The 18573-nt window shown below is 48.0% G+C and overlaps 1 protein-coding gene across 1 annotated transcript in view; it reads right to left on the bottom strand.

Annotated features, from left to right (window-relative positions):
• Positions 1–2352: 2352 nt before the first annotated feature.
• The window catches only part of LOC147663324 (cytidine monophosphate-N-acetylneuraminic acid hydroxylase-like), a 313991-nt gene continuing 297770 nt past the window's right edge, over positions 2353–18573 (bottom strand). Inside the window, exons 9-10 of the mRNA XM_086950520.1 lie at positions 6882–7025; positions 2353–2410 (exon numbers count right to left, since the gene is read on the bottom strand). Of these exons, the coding sequence (XP_086806646.1) occupies positions 2353–2410; positions 6882–7025 (202 nt within the window). The remainder of the gene's footprint in view (positions 2411–6881; positions 7026–18573) is intronic.

Below are 18573 nucleotides of genomic sequence, written 5' to 3' on the forward strand. Positions count from 1 at the left end.
TGTCCTGGCGAACTTCTGCTGACAGTCTCGTGCGATGGTGTCCTTCCTTGAGACCAACCATGGCCTGTGCAATAGAGCGGGAAAAGGGGCGGGCCATTGGTATCACTCGGAGGGCAAAGTTAAGCTGACCCACTGCTTGTTGTAGCTGATGGAGCGTGACTTTCTCTTTGCTGATGCACAATTCCAAGGAAGCCCTGAACTTCGCCACTTTCCCCACTGGCAAACGGAAACATCCCTCCACAGAATCGAGCTCAATGCCCAGAAACTCGAGTGAAGTCGATGGTCCAACCGTCTTACCTGGTGCCAATGGCACCCCGAATCGCTCCATGAGACTGCAAAAGTCTCGTAACGCCTGCGCACATTGTGTGTCGCCGGCTGCCCCCAAGAACAAAAAATCATCTAGGTAATGCATAACCTGGGTATGGCCAGTGGCCTTGGTGAACGCCCATTGCAGAAAAGAACTGAATTTCTCAAAATAAGCACAAGAGATGGAGCAACCCATTGGCATACATGTATCCATGTAGTAACGTCCTTGGAACACAAAGCCTAACAGACGCTGATCCCGTGGGTGTACCGGGAGCAACCTGAACGCTGACTCGATATCTGACTTCGCCATCAGCGCTCCGGGCCCCAGGCGATTCAACATGGCGACGGCATCGTCGAAGGATGCGTATCGCACCGAACAAACTCCCGGGTCAATCGCATCGTTCACTGAAAGACCCCTCGGAGCTGACAAGTTATGGATCAGTCTAAACTCCCCCGGGTCCTTCTTGGGGACTACTCCCAATGGGGAACAGATGAAATTAGTTACTGGCGGGTGCCTAAATGGGCCAGCAACCCGGCCAAGGGCCACCTCCTTTGCAATCTTCCTTTCTACCACCGCAGGATTATGCAGAGCCGACAGTTGGTTTCTACACACTGATTCCCCCCGAAAATCCCCCGCCGGGATGTGGAAACAATACAAGAAGCCGTTCCCCAACACCCCAGCGGAGACATGATCAGGGTATTCGTTTAGCCAGGGGATCATTGCCATGATATCAACGGGGGTAGGTAGCGGTACACCATGGTCCCCATCAGACCTGTTTGGCCCCCCTCTACCCCCTGTATCACCATTCTTGGCTCTGCACGAACTCTCGGGGTGTGAAGAATTTCCGCAACCAGCACACTCATGCCTGAACTTACATGTCCCTTGAGGCCTCGTGCACTTGCCCCTGTTAAAATTCCAACAGACCCCTTTCTTACCCCCATTCCCTCCATTCCTTGGTTGGTGGTCACCAGTGGGGCCCGCTCGAAAGGGCGCCGCAGGCTGACCGCGGGAAGGCCCGGACCCATTCCCGCCAAGCGACGACGACTTCGTCGCGCCCGGCAGGAGCTGTTTCTGCCAAGAGATCGAGTCGAGACAATCCCACGTCAGAGATGAATCGAACTCCTTTGCCTTACGAAACTTCATATCGTAACCTATCCATTCATCACCTTCATATGTCTCAAAAATCCATTATTCGTGCCTGATAGCAGGACAATTCGGTCAAAACCTCGGGCTTACGTTCCCCAATAATTGCAGTAAACATCGCAAAGGCCCTGGCCCAATTAGAGATTGTCTCATCAACCCTGAATCCCGCCATCTTTGCTCGCCATACATTCGGGTGCCACAAATCTTTTTGTGTCTTAACATACTCCATCTCGCGATGGTGGGTCAACAGGGAAAACATATTAACGTACTTATCAGCCCAGATCAATTCTTTCGTGGCCAACGGTATATGCTGGACCACCTTCTCCCGTCTTGAGGGCAAAGACCCCTCCCTTGCCATCGGCAATGCATGCTGTTCCCGCCGTTTTTTCGACACCAGCTGCCGGTCCTCCTGGGGTCACCTGTGGGGGGACAAAAGGGAGATTCGCCTTCGCGGCATCTCGCGACTGCCGCAACTGCTGTATTAGTAACTTGGCCTCTTCGGCCGTGTCTGTCGGTGCCGTAGCACCCCCTGACTTTTTGCCAAGTCATGCGGCTAACTGGGCGGCCAACTCGGGAGGCATGTCCTCCTCGCTGGCGGGCGTAACAACAACCGGAATCAGTTGACCCGAGTCTGGGACCGGTACCGGGGCCTCGACTGGAATGACCGGGCTTGCCGGGGGTACCTCGGGAACCGGGACCTCCTCCCCTGCCGCCCTATTCCTGACCCTTTTACCTCGCCCCGCAGGGACAACGCCCGGCAATGCAGGGCCTATAACTTTCTTCGGTCTACCCGTATTATTCATCACCGCCATCTGCTTCTTCATACTTGCCATATCTTTTATCAGCATTCGAAGCATCTGGTCAGTCCCAGACTTCTTTCCGGCCTTCCTGCCAGGCATTGTTCAACGGATATCCGATCCTTGTTGCTCAACAAGGTCCTGGACCCTTAGGCTCGAAGTCCTGAAAGAAAAACGCAAAAGATTACAAGTTCTCAAAATTGCTCCTTGTTCCGTCGAGGGCTCACGTGCAACGAGGGGTGCAGCTTCCTAGCACAGGAACAAGAGGATGCTTCTTCGGATTGCTGCTCCTTTTATTCCTCTTCGGGAGGGCGTGTACCCGCCTCCGGTACGCCTACGGGGCGTGGCCAACGGTGTAGGTGTCTAGGACAACCCTTCTTGGGCGGGAAAAGGCACGCCCCGGCTACGCCGCTTCGGGCATACCAGCCGTGACACGCCCCCCGCACAAAATGGTTTCCCGGGAGGATCCGGGCCCCCTACCATACGTTCGGGGGGACCGAGTGGTCGCCCCTTTCCATTTTCCAGGGGACCCATTTGACTGCCACTGTGGGCAGTAGGCTAAAGAGGAAATGGAGAGGTCAACTACTCAGTATATGCAACGGTAGTGGTGATCTGGGTAGGTGCATGGGAGCCATTTGACCTGTAGCATATTCAACTAGACCATGATGGGCGGTGTGTGTTGATTAGGGGCAGGTGGGATGGACACCCAGTAGTGTCCCTGGAAATGTTATCACAGAAACTGGCATCATGGGCAGGTATTCCATGGGTGATAGGCGGAGATTTCAATAGTGTCCTGGAAGTGCAGATGGATCGCTCCCATCCCCTCTCCTGAGTGTACTGGTGGTACGCAATGCCAGGTCCCGGCAGAAATGGCCTACAGATTAGGAACTGGTCGATGTATGTAGGGTCACAAATGAGGGGCTCCAAGAGTACTCCTTTCATTCAATTCAGCATAAACTGCATAAAAGACTTGATCGAGTGGTGTGCACTGTGCCTCTTCATAAACAAATAAATAAATAAAGCAAATTTCGTTGCACGCGCTGAATCGCATTCAGTGATACAGTGCACACAACGAAATTTGTTTTATTTATTTATATTTTAACTAACCTGCTAAACTCCATAATCCATACATTACTACCCCCCACCCTGCCCCTCCCCCTCCCCACGTCACCGCCCGGCCTGTACTCCCACTACCGGCCGCAGCTGCTAGGGGGTAGCGGTGACTTCAATACTAAAACCAGGTAGTTACCCAACAGATATGCCATGTCATTGGCCTCTGTCTATTTGATTCTAGTGGACAGACTTCTCCCCCATATACAAGAGCTTACAAACATAGACCAAAGTGGATTTGTTCCCCACAGGAGCATTTACCTTAATCTGTAATAGTTTTAAATTCAAGAGGTGGGTGCTTCTGCCTGGCCTAACTCTGAATGCAAGGCGATTGACCTTGAACAGGTGTTTGACACCATACGATGTAGTATATATATAAGCTACTGCAGGGATTCTGAATTGGTGCGCCATTCATTTTTTGGATTAAACTCAGGGTCACACGTATCAGGCTCCTACGGGACAGCGAGAAGGACCAAACAGGGCTGTTAACTCCTTGCCATTTTTTTTTACATTAACGATAGAACCCCTGGCACATAAAAAGATGCAGATGGGCATAGACTGTGGAATCTCACTGGGAGAAGTGCTACATGTAATATCACTACATGCAGATGACATGCTGCTGTATGTGAAAAATGTTGGGGTACACCTAACCCCATTACCCCACAATATGGAGGAATATGGCAGAATCTCAGGGCCAAGGTTGAATTAAAAAGTCTTGTATGTATCCTTTGGTCTCATCTTATTTACAATGCACAGTCACATAGGCAGCATGGGTCTTACAATGGGAACCTCATACCTTTCGCTATTTGGGTATACATATGTACCATGCGAAAAAAGACTCATAGAAGTGAACATCGATATGGCTGTTAGATCCTTGAAGGCATGGTTGGCATTCTGGTCAGGCCTCCCATAATGTGTGGCAGGCAGCATAGCGGTGGCCAAAATGGTTATGCTGCCATGGTTGTTGTATTATTTTTCTAATACCCCATATGCCTTGCCAAAAGCGCTATTCATGGAGTTGGGTGCACTGTTGAGGACACTGGTCTAGGACCTTGCAGGTGGCAAGTGGCATTAGCAAAGCTCAGGCTGCAAACTGACAGGGTAAGTGTTCTGATGTGTAATCTAGTCTTTTAATCCATCATCATTGTGTCTCATGGGGTTGCTGTGGTATCTGCGGAATGCTATCGGTATTCCAGGGAGGCCGGGCATTCTCTGTGAGTCTGTTGACTGCTAAAGAGTGAAAATAAACTTACATTTTGGACTTCGTGGTGTCCTGTCGTTCTTCTCCAGTACTTCAATATTTTGGCGACGATTGCCTGCAGCGTCTCTTCAGCAACTGAGAGCGAATCCACAGTGTCATTCCCTTTGGCTCACCGATCTGCTTGTAATTCTCCAGGTGTTTATCCTAGAAATATTTTTTTTGTTCGTGTGTGAGCCCAGAGCCATTCTTCTAAAAAAAAGGTACTGTTGGTTTTTCTTTACTTTATCGAGCCATTGCACGCTCGTGTTTGCTCGCCAGTGAGCCCTTTCCTTGCGCTCCATGTTAGTGCGTTCCCTGGCAACCGCAGATCTTCAACCCAGCAAAGGCTTTCTGCTACACTTAGGTTATCAACTTAATCACGAACACGGTGACGTGAGGCCATCTTGGATGTACTTTCTTGTTGCCTTATTACGCTGTTTCGCACAGCTGACTTTACCAATACTCTCTGTATTATTATACTCAGCTGACAATCTGTCAACGTATTGACTGCTCACATTGATTGGGTCACACGTTTTCTTCCTCAACTATTCTGCAGATCAGTACAGTGATCTACACACCAATTTTACACTTTATTAAACCACAACATTGTGGCAACACAGCAATTTTCTCACTTGGTCTTACAAGTCTTGCAGATTGACACACTGATTTGCACACCTGCACTGAGCTGCATTGTCCTCATCAACACAACCTTGTGTAGATCTATACCGTGATTGACACACCACCTTTCTTTCTTGCCGATTTTATATAACACAAATTTCTATGGTGATTTGCACACCCTGCTCACACTTAACTGCCAAATTAGTGGTTTACCACCATCATATTATATCTCATTCTACATGTCAGATTTTTTTTTCTGTCTGTTTTCTCTTGTTTCGCCTGTATTTGTGTTCTACAAAGTCATGGCAGCAAATCAAATGGTTTCACAGCTCCCCATTTTTTATCAGAAGGTGAAGCACCATCCATAGAATAGAGAGATTGGTATTTTTGAAAACTATATTGAAGCCTTTGATGGTCTCAGATTTCAAGCTACAAGGAAAAAAGCCTTATTATTAAACTCATTAGGACAAGATGGCCAACGTGTGTTTAAGTTTCTACCTGAGGCTATGGGAGCTGATGGTGAACCTATTGATAACCCTTATGTAGAGGCAAAGAACAGACTTGGAAAGTATTTTGGCAAACAAGTCAACATTGTAATGCAACATCACAAGTTTTTTTTTACCTCAAAAGGAAAGGGAAACAGTAGATCAAATGGTCACACGGTTATGAGAATTGCCACTTGAATGTGACTATGGTGCCATGACGGATCAGATGATTAGACACCAATTAATTGTGCAATGTAAACATAAGAGAATGTGGGAGAAACTTTGGGATGCTAGAAATCCTACATTGCTTGAGGCCATTTCTATTGCTAAAATTGTAGTAGAATCTGATAAATGTATGCAAGAAATGCATAGTCTAGAGTCAAAAAAAGAAGACACTGTAAACGTGGTTACTAAGAAGGATGATCAAATAGACAGTGAGCTCAAAGTAAAACATAAGAGTGATGGCAGATCTACTTCAACCAAATTCAAACCTAAACCTGTAGGTGATAACAGAAGTAAATTTAATGGCTGTTATAGATGTGGTAGTATGGGTCATGCTGCGGATTATGTGGGATGTTACGCTAGAGACAGAATCTGAAGAAAGTGTAGGAAAAAGAGCCATTTAAGCAGAGTTTGTAAAGATCTTTCAAGAAACTAAATCGCTTTTGTTGATGACGGTTATGTTGCACCTGACAGATTGTGTGTGGAAGACAAATCTGTGAACAGATTACAAAGACCTAAAGCAACCTTCTCAGTGAATAGGGTTGCTGTAGAATTGATGGTGGATCCTGGTTCTATGTTCACTATTATACCCTTTCACCTCTTTAATGAGCTTTGGCCAAATGTGTTACTCACTATTAGTGACATTTCCCCCGAAGGGTACAGTGGTGAAGCAGGGGTTATAGTGACAGTATTCTTGTTAGGCCTTACCTTCACTTGCAAACAACCTCAATGGCTTTATTGAAGCCATGACCTTGCATATAAACATACAATTGTCTTGTAAGTGATCATTTCATCACTGTGCTCATAAAAGCTGCCAAAATCTATTTTGGTTCGAAACGAAGCACTGTTTCAAACCTTCTATATATAAATATAAGATCTAGATGTGGTCGTTTACAGACTGCATTAAAATAGGCATTAACTTTTAACTACATCTAACAACCCCACTACGCACACATTACCTGTCTGTGGGATCCTTCAATATTCTTGCAAGATCCAAAGTAGTACCAGGTTTTGGAGTCCATGTGAATACGTCACTTGTTTTTTTTCTAATCAGTTTGTTAAGCTCATGAGGATCATTCTTAAGATTAGTGTCCTTAATATACCTAGAAATGTAGAGAAAAAAGCACATTATACGAAAAGATCAAAGATGTAAGATGTCTATGATTATAATGAAACTAATTGTTGCTGAGACACTTTTGTCCAAAAAGATTCTGAGAAAGAATGAACCCACAATGCACTTTTTCCCAGCAGTTTTTGCAACAGATTAGATAAGGCGCGCAACACGCTTCTGTACCCACAGAGGCTAGCACAAATTGTGTCCACAAATTACTTCTGCACCTGTAGATGTTAAAACAAACTGGGCCCATCACTCACTTCTGCCCCCGCAAAGGCTAGCACAAATTGTGTCCACAAATTACTTCTGTACCTGTTGATGTTAAAACAAACTGAGCCCATCACTCACTTCTACCTTCCCAGAGGCTAGCACAAATTGTGTCTACAAATTACTTCTGTACCTGTAGATGTTAAAATAAACTGGGCACATCACACTTCTGCCCCCGCAGAGGCTAGCACAAATTGTGTCCACAAATTACTTCTGTACCTGTAGGCATTAAGACAAACTGGGGCCACCTCCCACTTCTGTTCCCGCAGAGGATAGCACAAATTGTGCCACACATTACTTCTGTGCGTGTAGATGTTGAGACAAACTTGGCGCACCACTTACTTCTGCTCCCGCTGAGAATACCAAATATTGTGGACACAAATAACTTCTGTACCTGTAGATGTTAAGACAAACTGGGCCCACCACTCACTTCTGCCCCAGCAGAGGCTAGCACAAATTGTGGCCACAAATGACTTCTGTACCTGTAGATGTAAAGACAAACTGGGCCCACCACGCACTTCTGTCCTCGCGGATTTTGAGATAGACCAGATCCAATGCACTTGTATCCCAATAGTTTATCTGGGAAAATGAGTTAAAGTGTGCTTCTTCTTCAAAGCTGTTTTGACAGAATGGGCCCACAGGATACTTCAGTTCCAACAGAGACTGGGACAGATTGTGGCGTGGCCACAACACACTTCTGTCCCCGCAGATGTTGAGACAAATTGTTCCCTGTTAGACCTGGCACCATAGGCGTGGGTCTTCCTTCCATTTTTTGCTGTTGCCGCCTGTGTTTGTGCTGGTCTAGATGCTTTGGGCACTTTTCCACTGCCTGTAAATCAAATGCTGCTGGTGGGCTTGCAGCACTTATTGTGCCACCCACAGCAGCGGCTTGTAAAATGGGGCTCAGGCCTGCCATTGCAGAGCCTGAGTGCAGTCTAAGACTGTCATGTCAACTTGGCAATTGCACACACTTGCCAGTCCCGAAACATTCCCTTTTCTGCATGTTAGTCACCCCTAAGGTACGCTCAAGGTACCCCTGTTGGCAGGTTGCATTATATGTGAAAAGTCGGACATGCCCTGATGTGGGTGGCCTGTCCTGATAGTGAAATACTGCCAATTTAGTTTTTCACTATTGCAAGGCTATCTGTTCCCATAGGAGAGAATGAGTGGTTTGTTTATAACGTCTTATAAACATAACTGACCCTGGGAACAAGATAGAAAAGAAAAGTTAAGTGTGCCTGAATGTTAAAGTGCATCTTTTAGTGAGGGTGATTTTTACATTCTGTTTGAAAATATCACTTCTAGAAAGTGGATATTTTCTTGCCTAACCATCCAGTGTGCCTCTGCTGTGTTTGTGTATTGCATGTTATGTTATGTTATGTTATGTTATGTTATGTTATGTTATGTTATGTTAAAAGGGACTTTTATAGCGCAACGGCTACTCCAAAGGAGTGTCCCGGCGCTTTGTGCTCCAGACCTTAAGAAGAACTGGAAAACATAACAGTAAAAAAGAAAGAAACCTAGAAAAGAAGAAACACACTCACCAGCGAACAGCCAAGTTTTTAGACCTTTCCTAAAGGCAAGCAGATTCGATGTGGTCCGCAAAGACAGCGGTAGGGAGTTCCATAGCTGGGGGGCAAGGAGTCTAAAGGACCGGCCGCCCAGTCGGGCCCTTTTTATCCGTGGCACCACTGCCAGGGCCAATGATTCCGATCTTAGGGATCGTGTAGGCCGATAAAAATCCAGTCTCTTCTGGAGATATTTGGCACCGTTGGCATGCAGGGCTTTATGGGCTAAGGTCATGGCCTTAAACATTATCCTCTTCCGTACAGGAAGCCAATGGAGGGATCGAAGAAGGTTTGAGGCACTAGTGCGGCGATGCAGGCCAAAAATCGCTCGAGCTGCAGCGTTCTAGGTCACCTGCATGCGCTGTAGGAGATATTCTGGCAGACCCAGATATAGAACATTTGCATAATCCAATCTGGATCCTATAAGTGCCTGGACAGTTATCCTCCGATGTTCCTCGGATAGAAGAGGAAAGAATTTACGAAGCATCCTGAGGATCCCGAAGCAAGTTCTCGTAAGAGTGGACACCTGGGATTTGAGCGAAAGCTCGTTGTCAATTTTGACTCCCAGGTTCTTAGCCCATTTAGATGACTGAGCTGGGGGGAACATGTCAGCGGGCCACCAGCCATGCCATACTGGTTCCGATGGGCATCCGAAGAATAGTATCTCGGATTTATCCGAGTTGCACTTGAGGCTGTTAAGTTGGAACCAATTAAAAACAGCCCCAAGGCACTCACGGATACTTGCTCCATCGAAATCTTCGCTCTTGCGGCAGGTGAACAGAAGCTGGGTGTCATCAGCATAAGAGACGATCCGGGCCCCATAGGACTCTGCCAATGTCGCCAGAGGGGTCATGAGGATGTTAAATAGAGTGGGGCTCAGTACGGAGCCCTGAGGGACTCCGACTCCCAATGGCGGCATTTCGGCAGATCCAGGTGGGACCCAGACCGTCTGTCGGCGGTTGGCTAAGAAGGAGCGAAACCAGTTGAGCACCGTCCCCCCTAAACCAATGGCATGTAGCCTAGTGAGGAGATCCTCATGGGGGACGGTGTCAAACGCCGCCGACAGGTCTAGCATAACTAACATCACCCTGCCTCCGGTATCCAGCACCTCCTTCACAATCTCAGAGACTTCCAAGAGCGCCGTCTCGGTGCTTAGGTTAGAACGAAAGCCCGATTGGGACTCATGGAGTAGGTCGTTTGACTCCAGGAAGTTAGATAACACGCTGTGAACGTGTTTCTCTAAGATTTTGGTAAGTGCTGGAAGGAGCGAGATTGGCCTGTAGTTGGATGGCACTTCTGGGTCCAGATTGGGCTTCTTAATAAGAGGTAAGACCATGGCCTGTTTCCAAGATTGAGGCAGAAATCCCTGACTCAGGGAGAGGTTAAGAATGGGATTGGCTATAGGGTTGACAACATCTGCCATTCTCGCTAAAACTTTTGCTGGGCAGGGATCTAGCGGTGAGCCCGATTTGAGGTTCTTCATCAGAGCTAAGGATGCGGAGATCGTGAGGGGCGGGAAGTCTAACAGGACTGGGCCTGAAGTCAACGGAAGAGATGTCTCAATCGGCAGAGTCAGCGGGTCATCCATTGATCTCGGAGGAAAAGAATCCTGTATTTGCCTAATTTTGGTGGTAAAAAAATTAGCAATGGTGTTGGCCCAGGTCTCTACCGGGGCGTCCTGAGCTGAGATTGAGCGCGGTGTGGTAAATTCTCGCACAATTGAGAAAATCTCCTTGCAGGAGTTTGCCGCATCCTCAATTCTTTTGGCAAAATAGTATTTCTTGCCCTGAAGAATTAAATCATGATAGGATTTCATCATAGATTTATAGTTTTGTTTGGCCTCAGAATCGTACTCGGCTCTCCAAGCCCGTTCTGCGACTTTGCATTGCCTACGGTGATGGGCCAATTCCTCCGTAAACCAAGGGGCCAAGATGGCTTTTGAATGACAGGGACTGAAGAAGGGCAGTGGCTCCAGAAGTCTGATGAGTAAGGGCTGGGCTGAATAGGGCTGTGCTGCATTTAGAGTAGCGGGAGGAGATTTCCTTTTCACCTGAATTGGCATGGTCTGCTTTCGACAATGCCATCTCCACCTTCTGCCAGGATGCTGCACCAGTGAGGGCAGAACTGGTTTTGGCTGGGTACAGACCCACTCTACCTTCAGAGAACAAAGGATTTTTGGGGATAAAAAGAGGGGCCCAGACCCCAGACTTTTAGATCACTTCTGGGATATCAAGAGGAAACCTTTGCCAAGGAGAAGAGCCGGAGAAGCTGAGGAGGAATACTGCCCCTGTGCTGTTTGCTGTCTGGGGTTGTCCTGCAGTGGCTGCCTGCTGCCAAGGAAAGGAGGAAAAGGACTTTGCTGTTTTGTTTGGTCAACTGCTTGAAGAAAAGATCTCCAAGGGCTTGAAACTGAGCTTGTTTCCTGTTTTGAAGTCTCAGGAACACAAAGACTTCACCCCTTTACTTTCCCTTCATCATCTGGAACTGCTGTTTCAGTTGCTACAGAAGGAAATTGCAACCCGGACGCCGGTGTGCTATGCCATAAACTGCAACAAAGCCTTGAGCGCTGCTCTGACTTGCGACGTAGACCCGATGCCTGCTGCCGTGCCGCATCGACTCCGAAGCTGACTTTATCACTGTGGAGCATCCTCGCCGTAGGTGACTTCTGTGTCCATCGACAGTGCACCATCATAAGAAACAGAGGCTTCGGCGCCGTCGTGATGTAACCTCCCAGACGCAGTAAGGAACAGTCGTCTCACCTCCCCTGCGCTGCAGAAAGGAACAGAGGCTTCACCTCCCCTGGGGTCGTAAGGAACTGACGCCCCATTCTGCCAACGAGGCATCGCCTCCCCAACGCAGTGAGCTGTCTTTCATTTTCATGATTTCCAAGGTACTGTTCTTTGTGGGCCCGACGACGCGCACCTCGCAATCGGTGCTGTACTTTGGAATTTGCACCAGTCACAACGTCGTTATAACTACAACTGGAGTTATTTGTTGCTACAAGCTTTATTTAAGCGAATAACCTATTCTTAAGGATGTTTTTGATACTGTATGTTGGATTTTTGTTGTTTGGTCTTGTTTTGGTTTATATAAAGATTACCTATTTTCTAAACTGGTGTGGTGTTCATTTGTAGTGTTTTCACTGTATTACTGTATGTGTTCACAAATGTTTCACACACCTCTGAGATAAGCCTGTCTGCTTGTGCCAAGCTACCACAGGGGTGAGCAGGGGTTATTTTTAAGAGTGTGTCCCCTTACCCTGACTAGAAGCAAGGGCCCCGATTTGAACAAAGGTACCTACCTCTGCCAACTAGAGACCCCCGTTTCTAACATTGGTGGTCAGTGGTGAGGATTTGGACTTGCATTTGTGTCTTACATATAGTGATTGTTTACACTACTAGTGAGTGCAGACCATTATGCAGTCACATACATTTTCGAAGAGTTCTTTCTGGGAATTTTTAGCATCTTGAGAACTGGCAGTTTTCACCATAAGTAAACAAGGATCCATTACATCTGTGGATATTGGATTTGAAGAGGAGAGGGTAGATACCTACACTGTGCCACAACTTAAAACCATCTGCAAAAAAAATTAAATCTCCATGAGAGCCCTCGCCAGGAAGGAGGAGTTCCAAAAGGAAACTGGCCATGGAGGAAAATAAGATGCTTTCAGAGCACAAGAGAGTGATGAGGGAGCTAGAGCTGAAAGCAAAGAGCTTAGAAATCACTCCCTTTGGTGGCAGCACACCATCCGTGCCTGGGGAAAGGAAAGTATACATCCCGAAAGATGTGATCAAAGATTTCATGAAGCAGTAGGACATTGGGCAATGGTTTAAAGCCTACGAGATAGGGATGAAGTCCCACTGGGTCCCTGAGAGAGATTGGGGAGCGGGTTGTGGTGCCGCTTCATAGGTTAAGGGAGGGAAACCTGGCTAGCTTTGCCCACTGAGGGTCATATGTCCTATGCCCCCATGAAGGAAGCCTTGATAACCAGGTATGGGTTGATCCCAGAGCTTTATAGGCAGAAATGTAGTAACTGCAAGAAGCTGGAGATAAGTACTTGGGTGGAGTATGTATCTTACTTTTGCAGAGCAATGGATGGATGGGTGAAGGGTAGAGGGTAACTGACTTGTAGGGGCTCTATGGTTTGGTTGCATGGGAGCACGTGTTCAGTAGTTGTTTTGCAGAGCTATGCCAGCACCTGATTGAGACAAGTTGACTGACCCGAGGAAGCTTGCTATGGAGGCTGACCGCTGGGTCAGTACCAGGGTCCACAAAGGTCTTGTGGGAGACTCCACATAAAGTGGGCAGGGTCCCCAGCAGAAGAGTAGGGGGGACTAGGGTAAGCAGAAGGAGTTCCAAAAAGGGCCTCAAAGTAATCCCCAAGGAAACCAAGGTAAGGGTTCCCAGCCTCCTGCTGATAAGAAACCATGGGTCTCGCCAGGTAAGCCTGTGCAGAAGGGTCCCAAGACATGTTTTAGTTGTGGTCAGGTGGGTCACTTCCAAGGAATCCCAAGTGTCCCACACAGTGACCACGGCATCCACTGGTGTAGCACCCGAGGAAATGGCTAGTGTAGCTTTGGGGGAGGAGTTGGGTGCCCAAGGTGGGTGGGGTCCCGCAGAAACGTCCCCGATCTCTGTAGAAGACAGTGAGATGGTCCCAAGAGCTCATCTGCTGGATAGCACTAAAAAGTACAGGCAGTGGGTGATCATCAATGGCCATAGTGTGGAGGCTCTTAGAGACACCGGAGCCAGTGTGACAGCTGTTAGTTGTCGGTTGGTTTCTGAAGAGCAGGTGGTCCCCTACGCAGTCTACCCAGTAGTTGCTGATGACAAGTCAGTGTGCCTCTGTAAAGTGGCAAAGGTTCCCTTTGAGTGAGGGGGGTCTCAGGTACCTTGAAAGTAGCTGTGAGGCCAGCCATGCCTGTTGACTGACTGCTAAGCAATGATATGGAAAGCTCACCTTGGGTGAAGGTGGAGCAGAGGTCTCATTTAGAGATGTTGGGTCTGCCTGAGTGGGCGTGTCTGACCACTCCATCAATGGCAGGCAGTAAGGGCATTCAAGAGGGGCTGGAGCCTGAGAGAATGGCCCAGGTGCCTGCATGAAAGAGAAGAGGCAGAGGGTGAGGGAAACCGGCCCCCCAAGTCCCACAGTCCAGGAGGAGGCAGACCTTGAGGGGAATGCCCTGGAGCCTACAGGGGAAGAAGTGGCTGAACTGGGGGACCTGCCTGAGCTGACCCATTGGCAACAGAAAGGAGGCCCCTCCATGGGGGAATTCTGCGAGGAGCAGCAGAAGTGCTCTTCTCTTGTTGGTTTGCGGCAGCAGGCTGCAAACCAGGCAGCAGGTGATCAGTCTGGATCACATTGGATCTACTTAGAGAATGGTCTCCTGTACAGCTAGCCTAAGGTTGCTGAGCCTGGGTCAGCCTGTGTGCTGGTGGTACCCCAGTGCTTCAGAGCCTTCCTACTGGGTCTGACTCATGATGTTCCTTTGGCAGGACCTTTGGGACAAGACAAGACCTTTTAAAGGCTTGTCACCCACTTTTAGTGGCCCCAAATGTGGAAGAGTACTGATACTCATTGCAGGACTTGCCAGAAATGCCAGGCAAGTGGTAAGAGTGGGAGGAAGTGCAAGGCTCGACTCCAACATTTCCCTGTGGTCAGCACCCCCTTTGAGAGGGTGGGCATTGGCATTGTGGGGCCTCTGGATCCCAAGACAGCCATGGGCAACAGGTTCATCCTGGTCTTGGTGGACCATGGCACCCGGTACCTGGAAGCCATCCATTTCTGGACAGTGAAGGCCCCCATGGTGGGTTGTGCGTTGATGGGGGTTTTCTCCCATGTGGGGTTCCACAGAGAGGTGGTGTCCGAACTTCATATCTAAGTATATTCAAATTCAATTCAAATTCAAGTTTATTGTTTATTACTTAAAATCATAACAAAAATGTTAAGACCATATAACTCACCTACACATGTGTTAATTTAAAAAGGTGCAAACAGGAACTTTGATTAGTACAACAGTAGTGCAATAGATTGACAATAAAATTAGATAACATTTAAAAATTGTTTGGATGTGCATTTATATTTTACAGATCAAGCTCATTAAGTAACATGGCAGTCACAGAATGGTTTTAAAAAGGTTTAAAAGAGGGGAACAAGTCAATGTGACAGCTGGTTTTAAAATGCTAAATTCTGTGTCCATGTGGACCTTGCTGGAGGGGGCCGGCAGCTGCTTGAGTTTTTATTCCAGGATGATATCTGGACCAACCGGCGAAAGGATTGCAGCCTTTTCTTTCCCCAACAGTTTTGCAGCTCTGGCAACAAATTTGGTAAACCGAATGTTCAGCTTTATATTTTTCTGGTTCATAGCTGCCATTATTGCCTGGCGACATCTGCGAGCGCCTAATTTAATCCACTCCGCTCTCAATGAGGTACTTCTGTCATGTAACAGAGCAGAACATGCGCAGGCTATATGTTCCAGGTTTTCAGAGTGGTAGCCGCATTCCCTGCATTCGATTTTATGATTAAGGCGCCACCATTGTGGTAGATGTTTTAAAAAGGGCCATTCGCCTAGCCTTAGGGCCATGAATTTGACGTTCCAGAAGATTGAGTAAGTACTTGATAGGTCGGATGACTCAACTCCCGGTTTATAGTCTGAGGTGACGGCCCATGCGTGCTTCCTTCTGGATAGTTTTGCCCTGTCGAAGTGGAAGGACCAGGATCGAACGCTTCGCTTAATTACGCTCTTCAATGCCTGTTTTGAGGGGTTTGTTCCCCAGTATTCCGAGACTCCGAGGAGCTGGAGGAATTGGTCAAAGTGGTGCTGATGTATCTAAGTATATGAAATCCCTGTCGCAGGAGTAGTGTTACTTATAAGTTCACCACTCCTTACCACCCCCAAGGTAATTGGCTGGTTGAGAGATCCAACCGGTCATTGAAGGGCATGATTATGGGTCTTGGTGAGCCCATGGGGCGTAAGTAGGACGTCCTCTTACAATGCCTTTTGTTTGCTTACAGAGAGGTGCCCCAGAAGTTCTTAGGATTCAGTCCCTTTGAATTGCTGTCCGGCCATCCAATAAGAGGACCTCTAAGTCTGGTGAAAGAAGGCTGGGAGAAAGCACCCAGTAAACCTCACAAAGATGTATATAGCTACATGCTGGCCTCCAGAAACCAGACTAAATGCTTCAGACAACTCGCTCAGGCAAATCTGGAAGCCAGCCCAGAGGAGATGAAACGTTGGTATGTTCAGACTGCCACTCTGATTGAGTTTCAGCCTAGACAGAAAGTGTGGGTCATGGCCCCAGTGGAGCCTTGTGTGCTCCAAGGTAAGTGGAACTGACCATTTGAGGTGGTGGAGCGCAAGAGTAATGTCAATTACTTGGTGGTCTTGCAGTCTCCAAGGAACCCTTTGTGGGTCCTGTATGTGAACCGCCTGAAGCCCCACATGGAGAGGTCCGAAGTGGGCATGCTCCTAGCAACAGATGCTGGAATGGAAGAGGAATCTGAGCCTCTTCCTGACCTCCTGTATGCAAAGGAGCAGGATGGGCCAGTGGACAGTGTGAACCTCTCTACCGCCCTGACCCCTGAAAAGCAGAGTGACTGTCGCCAACTGTTGAGGCAGTTTTCTGACCTGTTCTCCCTGATCCCGGGTGTCACTCAATGGTGCATCCATGATGTTGACATAAGATTTACAGAGTGACTGACAGGGTCAGAGCTTGCAGCATGGAGGAGGTCTCTAATATGTTAGCGCTAGGGGTAATTGAGCCCCAGACAGTTCTTGGGCCAGCCCAGTGGTCTTGGTTCCGAAGGCTGCCGTACCCGGTGCCACACTTGAACTCCAGTTCTGTGTGAACTGCCATTGGCTCAATTATGTCACCAGGACTGACATGCAACCCATCCCCAGAGCTGATGAACTCATAGATCGGTTGGGGGCAGCCCGGTACCTCAGTACGTTTGACTTAACGTCTGGGTACTGGCAGATCCCCTTAACGGATGGGGCCAGAGAGAGGTCAGCATTCTCCACACCAGATGGGCACTACCAATTTCGGGGGATGACCTCTGGGATGAAGAATGCCCCTGCTACCTTTTCATAGGTTGGCCAACCAGGTGTTGGCTGGACTGGATGATTTCTATTCTGCCTACCTGGATGGCATCGCAGTGTTCAGTGTCACTTGGGAGGAACATCTGCACCACCTCTGGGAAGTGTTGAAGGCACTGCGGAGGGCAGGCCTCACAATCAAGGCGAGTAAGTGCCAGGTCGGGCAGGGTTCTGTGGTGTACTTGGTACACCAGGTGGGGAGCAGCCAAAGATTGATACCATTCTGGCTTGGGAACCCCCCAGGACCCAGACAGAGGGGAGAGCCTTTATAAGACTCACAGGGTATTACAGGAGATTTGTCAAGGATTATAGCTCCATTGTTGCTCTTGACAGAGCTGACTTCCAGGAAGCAGCCCAAGAAAGTGGACTGGACTGATGCCTGCCAGAAAGCTTTTGATGCCCTGAAATCTGCCATGTGCACAACGTCCGTGCTACAGGCGCCCAACTTCTAAAGGGAATTCCTTGTGCAGACATATGCTTTAGATCATGGTGTGGGGGCTGCGCTCTCACAGCTGAAGGAAGAGGGCCTAGACCAACCTATAGCCTTTATTAGTGGGAGGTTACTTCCACGGGAACAGCGGTGGAGTGCAATTGAGCGTGAGGCATTTGCTGTGGTCTGGGTACTAAAGAAGCTGAGACCATACTTGTTTGGGACTCACTTCTGGGTTCATACAGACCACAGGCCCCTCGGATGGTTGATGCAGATGAGGGGTGAGAATCCAAAGCTGTTGAGGTTGTCCATTTCCCTACAGGGGATGGACCTTACGGTGGAACACCGCTCTGGTACAAAACATGTCAATGCTGAAGGTTGTCCAGATTTTTCCGCATTAGTGAATAGAACTCCCCAGAGGGTGGGTAGTTCTCCCCACATTTCAGCTGGAGGGGTCACATGTTAGACTTGGCACCATTGGCGTGGGTCTCCGTTCCATTTTTTACTGTTGCCTCCTTTGTATAAATGGATCTAGATGCTTTGGGCACTTTGCCACTGCTGGTCAGTGCCAAAGTGCAAGTGCTCCCTTTGTAAAATGTTGTTATGGATTAGTGATTTCAAGATTGGTTATTTAATTTACTTGTCAGACCCTAGTACAGTGCACTGTGTGTGCCCAGGGCCTGTAACTCAAATGCTGTTGGTGGGCTTCCAGCTGATTGTGCCACCCACAGAAGTGGCCTGTAAAATGTGGCTCAGGCCTGCCATTGTAAAGCCTGTGTGCAGTCTAGCACTGCCATGTTGACTTGGCAAGTGCATCACTTGCCAGTCCCCAAACCTTCCCTTTTCTGCGTGTTATTCACCCCTAAAGTAGGCCCAATGTACTCATATGGGCAGGGTGCATTGTATGTGAAAGGTAGGACATGCCCTGTTGTGGGTGGCAGGTCCTGATAGTGAAATTCTGCTAATTTTGTGCTTCACTATTGAAAGGCTATCTGTTCCCATAGGAAAGAATGGGTGGTTTGTTTATAACATCTTATAAACATAACTGACCCAGGGAAGATAGAAAAGAAAAGTTTAGTATGCCTGAACTCAGAATGTTAAAGTGCAACTTTTAGTGAGGGTGATTTTTACATTCTTTGTTTGAAAATACCACTTTTAGAAAGTGGGTATTTTCTT

This window comes from Lissotriton vulgaris, unplaced genomic scaffold (genome assembly GCF_964263255.1).
Source record: "Lissotriton vulgaris unplaced genomic scaffold, aLisVul1.2 SCAFFOLD_838, whole genome shotgun sequence".
In the NCBI taxonomy this organism is placed as follows: domain Eukaryota; kingdom Metazoa; phylum Chordata; class Amphibia; order Caudata; family Salamandridae; genus Lissotriton; species Lissotriton vulgaris.